This window comes from Xyrauchen texanus, chromosome 7 (assembly GCF_025860055.1).
Source record: "Xyrauchen texanus isolate HMW12.3.18 chromosome 7, RBS_HiC_50CHRs, whole genome shotgun sequence".
Lineage (NCBI taxonomy): Eukaryota > Metazoa > Chordata > Actinopteri > Cypriniformes > Catostomidae > Xyrauchen > Xyrauchen texanus.
The window spans coordinates 9222899-9235598 of record NC_068282.1 but is presented as its reverse complement, the minus strand read 5'-3'; the positions used below and the strand labels follow the sequence as shown (position 1 = coordinate 9235598).

At 37.4% G+C, this 12700-nt stretch overlaps 1 protein-coding gene across 1 annotated transcript in view; it reads left to right on the top strand.

Annotated features, from left to right (window-relative positions):
• Positions 1-5204: 5204 nt before the first annotated feature.
• Positions 5205-12700, top strand: part of LOC127646678 (hematopoietic progenitor cell antigen CD34-like) — a 31053-nt gene continuing 23557 nt past the window's right edge. Inside the window, exon 1 of the mRNA XM_052130482.1 lies at positions 5205-5365. Within this exon, the coding sequence (XP_051986442.1) occupies positions 5275-5365 (91 nt within the window). The 5' untranslated portion in view covers positions 5205-5274. The remainder of the gene's footprint in view (positions 5366-12700) is intronic.

The following is a 12700-nucleotide window of genomic DNA, read 5'->3' as shown; positions in this document are numbered from 1 at the left end:
ACAGTGGTTTCTCTGATATTGTCTGTAGTTGGGCTAAATGAGATTCTTAAGGCAATTTTCTTTGCTGTTAAGCTCACTAAGGAAGTGCCATTAAGGCAGTTAAAGTTAGAAAAGTTGTTAAAATTACACAAAAGCTGGAATCAGGTGATTGGAGAGGTGGCGTTAAAAAATAAGAGGCCTTGGTGACATCAGCTGAAATAGGATTCATTTTGATTTCATTGTGACTTTACTGTCCTATGTTGTACACTTTGGTGCTCAGTTTAAAATTTTTAACTTCTGGAACTAATCACCAAGGCCTGTGTTTGGTTCCCCTGCGTAGTGCCGTCCGCATTGCATGGCTAACTTGGCTAATTTCTGTACCAGTGGTATACTTGGCTTACAATCTTCGTCTCACAAGATACAGTTTTCCATGCCTCAAGGTAAGGAAACAAATCATGGGTAACAAAACTGTCTTCAGAAGTTCCCATGGTGACACAATGCCTATGGGCTGTAATGCATTAAATCCATTACATTCTCTTTATTTTTATAAGTGGAAATGCATGGCCTCCTTTGAGTACATCCCTGCTGTACTTCCTGTTATATTGTTGTGACATACTGTGGAAAGGATCTTATATGTCTAAGAGGAAATATGTTAATATATTTAACAGATTTTTATTCAAAGTGGGGTAGCGTATGCATTTTATCAGTATCTTTCCCTGGGAATCGAACCCATGACTCTGGCATTAGTAATGCCTTGTTCTAGCAGTTTGGCTACAGGTATGAACAGTTAGCATGACTGAAAACAATCACATTACTTGAGACAGCCTTGAAAGTTTTATATGTATATGGCTTTTGGAAACAATTTATGTACTGTTCCAATACATCAGGCAGATGTATTTTACATTCCGAATTCTACGTTTTGCTGCAGTTTCCTGGTGAAATTAACACTAGAGGCGCTACAACAACTGTCGGTTTTATTAACTTTAACACCAGTCATGATTACGACGGCTCTTCCTGACTTTATAAACACTTATTTTTCGCTCTATTACTCACACACACTGCTATGTTATGATATTGAAACTGTTTCAGCATTTGAAAAACGACACATTGTAAAGATGTATTACAGACTCAAATACATTGACACACTTATTCCAACATGATTAGCTTCCACTGTAGCTCTCCTGATAAGAGTGTTGGACTTTGGACTCAGAAGTCCATGGTTTGAGACCATCTAAGCATGCAAGCTGACATGTGAGACGAGAGTGTCGTAGAAGTAATACGAAATTATGCTTATCATTTCGCATTTTGTTTTTAGACACTATCGGTTAGGATGGCTGTTCTGTGTCTACCTCTCATTTGATTTTAGATCACTATTGGTTAGGTTTATGTTAAAGTTTTAGGTTAGGGAAATACATTTAAGGCTCATTCACACAAAGAACTATAACGATAAGTATAACGATAACTATATTAGCATCAACAACAACGAACGACAATATTCTGTTTATTCTAAGTGCGCCCTGCAGTTATATTCACAGTCAAGAAAATGGATATAAATGCTACTGCTCTACGTTTCGGTAAGAAATCAAAAGAAAAACAGAAAGGAACAACTTCAAAGAAGACATGACAATGTTGTCAACATTAGCGTTGGATGCCTGAGGAAATGTTATGCTACCAGCATGCGTTAGTCTTTCATTATATCATCTCCGTTAAAACTGAAGAAGAATGCTGAGGAAATATTGCTGGTTCTTGGGCAGGAGTTTCCATTTTGTTCATGTGTGTACAATAAGTGACGATCCGGTGCTGGAATGTGTTATTTTGAAGATGAGAAGTTGTGTCTCATGCCCTTTAATGTCAGAAGGATTTTGATTGGCTGTCAATGTTTTTATCATTCATCAACTGGAGAAAAACAAAAATGCTCTGAAAGTCATCCCTATGATATAGTTCCGAGGGGATTGTACCTGTAATAAGTGCACTGTAAGTCGCTTTAGATAAAAGCGTCTGCCAAATGCATAAATGTAAATGTTATCGTTATAGTTGTGGTGTGGACTCCCCTATTCTGTTAGTTAGAAAGATTTTCAATTAATATCACCTTTGCCTACAAAGGTACTTTTTTTCTGTAAAGCTGATCTGAAAAATTTGTACCGAGTAATTGCGCTTACTGGTAAGCATAATTCGGAGGTTGTATTTTCATTAAAAAATGTTTACTCCCCTGATGATTAGGGTTGGGGTTTGGGTTAGGGTGTAGAATTATCAAAATATACATTCCTGTCACCTATTCCCTGTTTTTGTGCTTAGTCTTTTATTTTGAAATTCTTGTTTAGTTCACCATTCCTGATTCCTGTTAGTTTTGTAGTCCTTTGTAGTTTCCTTTCATCATTGGTTTTCCCCTGATTGTTTTCCCCAGGGGTTCCTTGTTCCCTTGTTTGTCCTTGTGTATTTTATCCCTCAATTCCCCTGGTTTCTGTTTTGTTTACTTTTATTCTGAGTTACCTTGATTATAATTTGTTTTATTAAAAGATGCGTTTAGATCCTCATTCATCATCTGCCTTGTCACACCTACTGTGTTACATTATTTACAACTAAAATATTACTCACTTTTGGTGCCACTCTGTGGACACTTTTGGCACCCCTACTGTTGGCGAATTCACAGCTATAATAAATACGCCTAAATAAAACTCTCTTATCCAAGAGATTTTCTCATTACTAAAATTTTAAGAAGAAAAGTTGTGGAGATAATTGTAATCCATACAGTTTTACATAAACTGACATTTTGTCAGTGAGAAATTGTATCCAAAATGACTTCCTGTACAGTAGTCACATTGCAAGTTCCACTAGAGAAACTTTAGAACTTTACCCAAGGGCAAAACAGCGGCAGTCCAAAATAATCTCTCCAAACACATGGATAGACTCGACTCACCCTTCAGGGATCTGAGGGCACCAACGGTTAAGAGGCAAGCTGTTTAACCACATTTTAAGTGTTTTCTAAGTTCCTCCTAGAACTCCTGACAAGTATTTAACTTCCCAGATTAAGAATGAGCAATCTCTAATGAGAGAAGCATTAATGACAACAAATTTCAGTTTCTCCAGAAGGCTCTTCTGAAGAACATTTGCCTGAAATGCCTTCAAATTACTTAAAAAAAAATAAAATAAAAAATCCACTTATCAAAGCAGATGCCTGACACTTGCCTCCCCTCTCCCCGATTTGGTTTTGGTTACTTGGCTTTGCTATGTACTGATTTTAGAACTGTAGCATACAAGCAAGCAAGTCATTTATCTCCTGCAGGCGAGTCCTTAGGTCAAAACATTTGGGGCTCGAGCCCATAATGATTTTATTCCAGCCCTGAATATTTTTGTTTGGAATTGAACTGAAGTTGAACTGAAGTGGTGTTAAGTAAGTGTTGGTTATTGCAGCGGTTCTTCTGCAAATTTTATGATGTTTATCTGCCGTTCAGCATTATACATGCTTAATATGCTTCCTAATCTGAAGCATACGCAATTCAAACCTGGTTTTCATCCAAGTGTTACGCGAACCATCAAAAAACCACTTGTGTAAAGCTGCCAGGCACGGATAGGATGTTATTGTGTAATTTTTTAAGCAAAATGTTCGAAATGGGGCACTTGCTTGGGGCCTCAGAAATCATAAACCCACCCCTGCGGATGAGGTAAAGACTAAAGACTAGCTTCATTGATCTAACTACAGTAATGAGGAGCCATCTATGGTCTTACCTGCCTATGGTATTGCAGTGTAAATATAAGGGAAAGTAAATGGGCTTTAAAGCCTGGACCTCCAAGAAACAATCTGGAAATAAAAGGTTTTCTTATGGTTAGATACTAGCCCCTGATATGTTTGGCTTTAGCCCCTGATGTTTTCAAATCCTAGAGATGCCCCTGATGTCTCATGATTAAACCCTACAAGCACCTAATTAAATCCAGCCACAATGTCCAGCAATTGAGATTTTGATTCTATTAATTTTATCCAAAAGAAGACTCACCCTAGCAAGAAGAATATGCAAGCATACAAGATACAATATAGACTTTGTTTCATGTCAGTAAAATACCAACATACAGCTTATTTACATCGCCCTTGAATGATAAACACATATGCTCTTTGTAATAAATACTAAAAGTAATTAATATTGCATTGTGCAGTCATTTTAATTGGATAAAGGTGCTATTTAGATTTAAACAGAATGTATTGCCTTTAAAAATTATAAAAACTCTGCTAGTGATTCCAGATGCAAAATCTAGTTTCAATAAATGTTGTAAATTAGGCTCATTACACAAAAGATGTTTTCAATCTTCCCTTAAAGAGAGAGAAGGGCGTTTCCACCGTCAACTGCATGATTCAACACCCTAATCGTTAAACTTCCCAAATGGATTTTTGATGTTTTTGTACTACTAAATGCACTTTGGCTAGTGGCTTGATTTGTTGAGCCTGGAAACTATGCATTAACATAACACAGGAAACTACAACAACAGACAATTCATTGCATTGACCTACTGCTGGGCTTCTATCTAAAACTCTATTGTAATTTGAAAAAGGGCCATTTCTCATTCACTGTCAGCTTTAAAGGCATTTGCCATGTTTTCAGATAACACTTTATGCAAATGTTTTACATGTTAACTTGGGATAGTGCATCATGAACAATAAACAATGATTTTTACAGCATTTATGATGTACAAATATAATATTGCTCATGTTAGTTCATGATGTATTGTGTTCAATATTGCAACTATTGTGTTAACAAATGTTAACATATACAACCCTTTTGTAAAGTGTTACCAATCTTTTGGAAACATTCAAATGTAACTTTTTCTCTTAAGTGCTTTAGATAGACAAGTGATTTTATGCAGTTTAGAATTGTCAAACACATGTTGCAAGATATCTACACTCAAATACAGTATTTTGTTTACCTTTGATATAGGATGGTAGTTTAATGAATGATATAACATGTTTTTTGAATATGTGAGGACATCTCAGAATGCCATCAACAGTGTGGTTAAATTTGCATAGTTTTTAACATATTTACTTCCCTTAAAAGATGAAAACGTGCAATTTAAGCCACTCAAAATCAAAACATCATACTCCTTAATTACAACCCAGCTCATGGGAGTAGAGAATAGAATAGAAAGGAGAGGAGCAGAGAGAGAGAGAGAGAGAGAGAGAGAGGGGGAAGGGGTACTCATGAATCTGTAAGAGCACAGGCATTGCTTTATCCCTCAGTGAGAAACCTAAACCTCTCTCTCACACACACCCACAGTCACACCACCGTGCCGGACCGTGCGGACAAACACATGCTCAGGATGGCGACAAAAAGAATGAGAAAATGCCACAAAACATTAAATGCTGCATTTATATTCTGCCTTTTGACAGTTAGTTTTCAAGGTGAGTACTTTTAACATTTATTTGACTGCAGATGTATGGATATTGTAAGATGTTGTGCCGTTTTAGATGTGAAGAGGGTTAGGTGCTTTAAGATTGCTTTCAAAAGTGTTTTGTTCTCCTCCTAGCTTTCTTTAAACTAATGGTATTTTCTTTGCATTGCATCTATCAGACAAAAGTTATGTTAGTTCTGTATCTGCACAAATACCCCTTTGCATCATAACAATGACTTTTAAAAGTTGAATTTTCTAGAATTTAAAGGCTTGGAATCAGTTTTAATCACTTTCTCACAAACTGTATATGTGCATATATTTTATTACCAGGTGGCATTGTGTGCATCTGTATATGAAATAGAAGCTCCATCTGTTGTTATTCCATTTGCTGTCTGTTGTTATTCCAACAGGGTTTTGGTCATTTTGGCAGGCTATGAAGCCACCCAGGTGTCTAGGAGTGACAAAGGGACCCTGGGCAACAAAAATGTTTATACCATATGATGTAATGCATATATTATATACCCATTCCGTTTTTAAATATGAGAAAAAGAGATAAAGAAACTAATTATATTATAAATGGACACTTCGCAGAAACTGTAAACAGGAGGTGTGGTATTCGGAAATGTGAGGGAGTGTTAGCAATATATTGTCTATTTGTGCCATTGTGCCAAACAAGTTATACTGCAAGGATTTTATATGTCCGTTTAGCTCATTTATGGCAGATACAAACCAATAGTTTTTAACAAAAAAAGATTAATCTATATGAAATAGTCCATGCAGCAATACAGAATACAGTTTATCTATATATTTTATATATATATATATATATATATATATATATATATATATATATATATATATATATATATATATATATATATATATATTAGCAATACAGAAAAAGCCCTTGAACATGAATTAATCAGAGGTGATAACATTTATTAAAGCATTGTTACATCATTGTGATGTATCACACTGATATACACTTGGGACCAGGATACGATACAGGTTCCCTAAACCCCTTAAAGCCCCGACATACTCACAGAGAAGATGTTCTTAGTTCTTCGCCCAGGGCCAAAAAGAAGTTAGAAATAGCGGAGCAACAGAATACTTTTTGCGAACATTTAGACACCAGTCATGGCGATGTGGGAGGTGTTTAGAGGAGCATTTCAATATGAGGAACGCACAAGACTATATGTAAAACCTTAACTTATGTGACATTCAAATGTGTTATTGATGAATTCATGCCTCATGTTATGAGTTTAGTAAAAGGAGCTGTTTGAACCACTTGGTGATGATTTAAAGTAATATTTATGCCGTAGATAATGTGTAATTTGTAAGGTTTACATTCTGCATTCATGGCGCTAATGCACTACCATGCTATATGCTGTCCTATTATTCACCGTTTACACTCTGTTATTGCATTTTATGATGACACTCATACTACTGCAAAGATGGGTGTATAATGTTCAGAATACAGACAAAAGAATGATTATAAGAGAGGCATACCTTACTATAGGCAGATGTGTGTACGGCTTTCGCTGCTGACGGCACATGAGTGAAGCAGCTTATCAAACAAAAGCATGAATAGGCATTTAGAGTATTTGAGTAGATTTTATTATTTTTGTATTTAACTGATTGAACCAAAAAAAAAAAAAAAAAAAACTGAACCAATGGAAGTAGTTGCAGCCAGAACAAAGTATATATGAAAGTTTGCCTTGGCTTACCAAACACCGAAACGAACTCAAAAACACCTTGGTTTTGGACAGATTTTGTTCTAAATGATGTCACACTTGATCATTCTTCACTTTTATATGAAGTATGCCGTAGCCTTAACCCTAAGTATTAAACTTTGGTGTGTAATTCGTTCTGCATCGTTTGTAATACACAAGAATGATACCTCAAATCATGCAGCTTTTCCCAGGTGATCAGACTTCCGCTTTGCTTCTTGTGGACGATAAATGCTAAAAAAACATTACATTGTAAGCCATATCTAGGAACCAGAAAATCATAGAGACTTGGAGGTGGGCTCTTTTGACTTGGGCAAATAGGCAACCACCTAACAACCACCAAGAACATCCTGGCAACCACATATAGTAGCAATGCACTAAAACCATTGAAAGCAACTGCATAGCACAACACCCTAGCATCATGGCAGCGTGTTTTGTACCATTCACTTCTTCATACAATGTAAACATCTTGTTTGTATTCGTTTCCATCATTGTATTTTTCTAGCCTAAGCTTTTATTTTACAAGTTAGGTTTTTGGCAATGCATTCATTTGCCCAAGACAACCAAGCACAGATTTATCTCTAATTGGCTTAGGTCCCATAACTCAGTTATTGTAGCTTGAAGGAGGTACGAGCTCTACTGATAATGATGCTTTGGCAGGGCGTGAAGGGTTTGGGCTGCTCAGGGAGTGTCTGATTAGAAACATAAGAGCCTGTCGCTGCTCCATATGGTTGTTGCCCTTCCTGTATGGGTGGTGACAATATGGCCCCACACTTGTTTACTGAGAGAGGAAGAGAGGGGCTGAGGGGTCAGAGGTCAGAGGGCATGCTGTTGGGAGTAAGAGAGTAAGGAGAGTGAAAAGTTATGGGAGTGCGCAAAGTTATCCCTTGATTGTTTTAGTCTGAAATTCCACCATTCCTAAAGGCACACTCAGTAAAGCAGTAGACAACCAGGCATCCTTGTGTCAAGCACTCCAGAATCAAAATTAAATAAAGTTCTATACTATTGCCAGTTTCTCAACGTCTAAGGGAGAGAATGGAAGTCATAGATACCGAAATAGTGAATGGGAGTGTTTAGACAGTGTTTCGAAATTTCCTGAAGAAAAGTCACCACCATAATGCTAGTGTTGTGGGTGGTTTTTCTACAGGGTTGTTAAATGTTCTAAGTGGTTGCAATGGCGTTGCTAGGCTGTTGAATGGTGGGTGCTAGAGTGTTCAAGGTGGTTTCCAGGACAATGCTATGTGAATGCAAACGTGTTCTGAGTGATTTCTAGGCCATTGGTAGAATGTTCTAAGTGGTTGCTAGGATATTAATATTGGAAATAGCTTCACACAGATAAGATTAATGAGTGACTTTATCACACAAAAATTATGCTAACACGTATACAGTTTACTGTTTATAAGTTTACTTATACTGTATTTATGTCTTGTGATACTTTTGAAACAGTGTGTATTTTAGTGTTTATGGACTGGCCCCATTCACTTCCATTGTAACTGTGACAATTATTTTAGCTTCTTTTTTTAAATAAACAAGGGACAAGTCAAAAATATTGTTTGTGGAATTCAACATTATGCCACAAATGCTGTGGATTGAGCTTAACTTGTTTTGAACCAGGAACATTCAACAGATATGGCTTGAGTCCCTCCTTCAATGTAAATCTATGGAATTGTTTTCACCCATTTTACAGAGAAACCGTAAGTCTGATTGCTTAGAAAAGTAAGAGCACACCTCTCCTCAACAAGCCACTCAAATTGAGATATCATTCAAGTCCATAGCACAAATGATGCTGGATGACTTAAATGCCAAATACTCAGTAAGAGGTTCAAAACAAACCTTAAAGATGAGATACATTCTTAACATATTAGTAATGCTTGCCTTAGGAAGCACTACTGAAAAGTTAATTCATGGCAGAGATTTCAGCCCATTCTCTTTGCAATTGGTATAAGTGACAGATGTATTTGAACTGGGGTTTAGAGGCATGTGCTCATAACTCACCAATATCTGCTGTAGTAAAGCTGATCACTCATAGCAGCTGACGCACTGTCAGTGTTACCAACTGTGAAGTGGGCATGATGTTGTGAGCGTGCTCTCAGGTCCAGAAGGAATTTTGCCAAATAGCGGGAGAGTCTTAAAGGGGTAGTTGAACCACAAATGACAATTCTGCCACAATTTACTCACCCTCATGTTGTTGCAAACCCCTTTAACTTTATGTCATCCATGGAATACAAAAGGAGATGTCAGGCAGAATGTTAGGGACTCAAAGCCTCAGTCACCATTTCCTTTCAATGCATTTTTTTTCTCCATACAATGAAAGTGAATGGTGACTGAGGGTGCCATTCATCATTCAAAGTGAACACAAAAGGAGTTTTCATAGGAATCCATCTGATCCTGTTATTTAAGCATTCCTGGTGCTGGAATGTTGAAACATTCCTAGAGGGTTTGTGGAAATTCAGAGACAATATTCAAAAGAAGAACATAACTTCCTGTGTGTGCTGTGAAGGGAAAAGTAGAGGGAATGATGATGGGTTGAAGAATTGGGATATAACAGATATAACATCTGTTTGGAAGGGGCATGGGGAGGGGCTTCAAATGTTCCCTATGGTTGTAAGGGGCTGGATAGTATGGCAGGGAGGATGCATGAATAAGTTTATGTGTGTATGTACTGAATGTATGGACAATTATTGACATCAGCTCTCGTCCTGAAAAAAAGCATGCTGCTAAAAAGATTAAAAAAAGATTTAATTTGTGTATGCCCTCATTTTCTGGCCTCTGATGGTAGGAAATTCAGGACAATATGACATTATGTGAAGATTAAGACGGAGTGAGAGAGAAATATTGAATTAATTGGAAATCTATACACACCCATAAACATTTTTCTTATTTTATTGAATTACACTTCCTACAGGACATTGAAATGTGTCTTTTTATGATATTTTTAGCATTTTAATCACATATCAACTTTTTTATAAAGCAAATGGTAGTGGTGGCGTAGTGGCTAAAGCACAGGGCTGTTAATCATGGAAGGTCACAGGTTCTAACCCCACGGCCACCACCATTGTGTCCTTGAGCAAGGCACTTAACTCTAGGTTGCTCCGGGGGGATTGTCCCTGTAATAAGTCCACTGTAAGTCGCTTTGGATAAAAGCGTCTGCCAAATGCATAAATGCAAATGTAATAAAAACAATACTTTGTTAAACTACTTTCTTATATTACCACTTAAAGGACTGTGACGGGTTCTATTTGAGTTAAACTCAGCTAATAGCATTTGTGGCATACTGTTAATTAACACAAAAAAATGATTTCGACACATCCATTTGTCGATTATTTAATAAACTCATGGTTGCAGTAAGGCATTTACAATGGAAGCGAATAGGGCCATTCCATAAATGTACACACTGTTTTCGAAAGAATGACCATAAGATAGAAACATTACATGTGATAACGTAATTTTAATGTGATAAAATCAGGGCAACATTACCAACATCACAGCATTTACCAGATAACAGGGTTTACCAATATAAAATTGTCATGACAACAAAGTTGTAATATTGGATATACCTTAACACAGGAAAAGTTGTTTAGCAATTTATTACACTAAAATCATGTTAATATGAATAATGTTTATGTCTTGTGGCCATACTTTTAAAAACAGTGTGTATTTTAATGCATGCAGACCGCCCCCCTTCACTTCCACTGTAAGTGCCTTACTTTATCTGCAATTCTTTTTTTAATAAACAAGGAACAAGTATGAATACATTTTTATGGTAATCAACATCATGCCACAAATGCTGACGACTGAGCTTAACTTATATTTGAACCTGGAATGTTCCATTAATATGCAGAGACAACCTGTCTGTTATGCTGTAAGATACTAGCATGTTGATTCAGTTTGATGCCCAATTGCAGACAGGGGAAGTGTTTGGGAAACCTGCAGAACCTTTAACAAACATATTGTTTTCCTATGAAACATGCTATGAGGTGTTCTTTCCTCCTTTTTGTTGAGCCGCCTTTCAAAGCAATGACAATTAATAAAGTCTTTGAGAGTAATGGGCGTGAGTGTAAGATTGCATATTGTTGGATTTTCATCTGTTCTTTCTGGCAGATTTTGCTTCAGGTAGTTCAGTTTAGTGGGATACTGTTTCGGAAACTGTTGCCAAAGATTCCCATTGGATTGAGATCTGGGCTTTGATTCTGCCATTGTAGGACATTTGAGTCACTCCAGTCTTAATTTACCATTGGCTTTTGGTCATTTTCAGGTCTTTTGCAGTACTTTCCTGTGCTACACACCATCCACTCCTCCCTCTTTAAAAAAAAAAACAAATTCCAGTAATATAAAGTGACATCACCACACAGGCTACCATTTCTCATTCCACTCTCTATATAGTGTTTTCTGAGATGCGGTCGGTGGTAGATTTCCACCATACATAACGCTTTGATTTTTGAAGAAAAAGCTCTGTCCTCTCATCTGACCACAACATATTTTCCCACATTGCAGTAAGATGTGCAAAGTCATATTTTAGTAATGGGTTCTTTTGTTCCACCCCGCCATTCAGACCACTGTTGAACACAAATATTTACATTTGTCAACTGCTAAACTACAGTATGTGGATCTTTCAAAGAGAACCCTCACTGTAACTTCAGAAGTCTCATTCTTGTTAGTGCAGATAGTGGTTTCTGATTGGTTTTACGTAACTTTTACGTAAATACAATCACTGAGCACTTTATTTGAAGCAACTGTACACCTACTTATTCATGAGATTTTCTAAACAGCCAATCATGTGGCAGCAGTGCAATGCACAAAATCATGAGGAAAATGGCCTGAGGGTAAAAGATGTTCTTGTGCCTGGATGTCCTGGCGCTCTGTGCTCTATAGCGCAGGCCAGAGGGAAACAGTTCCCTCTTGTCAACTGCTATAAAGGGAGTGCCCAGGGTGTGTGGGGTCCAGAGTGATTCTACCTGCATGTGTCCTCACTCTGGAGATGTACAGGCCTTGTAGGGTGGGAAGGGGGGCACCAATAATCCTCTCAGCAGTCCTGCATGTCCGTTGTAGTTTCCTTCTGTTTGATTTGGTGGCTGAACCACACCAGCCAGTTATAGATGCACACAGGACAGACTCAATGATGGTCGAGTAGAACTGTGTCATCAGCTCCTGTGGCAGGTTGAGCTTCCTCAGCTGTTGAAGGAAGTACAAACTCTGCTGAGCCTTCTTCACAATGGAGTCTATGATGGTGTCCCATTTCAGATTTCTCCTGAAGTCCACTATTATCTCCACTGTTTTGAGTGTGTTCAGTTCAAGGTTGTTGTGACCGCACCAGACAGCCAGCTGTAGTGAGTAGAATAGCACCTCAAAATGCACAAGACGTTGAACATTATGGCGGATGGCCTGCAACAGAAAACCATGTTGTTACAACCATAGTCTTCCTAAGTGAGTGTACTTGCATGATAACAGAACCAACTGACACATCCAAACCCCAAACACTTAAATGAATGAAAATTGCAGTGAAAAGAGTTTGGAGAACATGCAGATGTGTACCAGTGTGAACCTGTGGAGAACTAGCGTAATACTGTATATCCATTAATATTACTTTATGACCAGTTTGTTTAAAGGATGTCAAA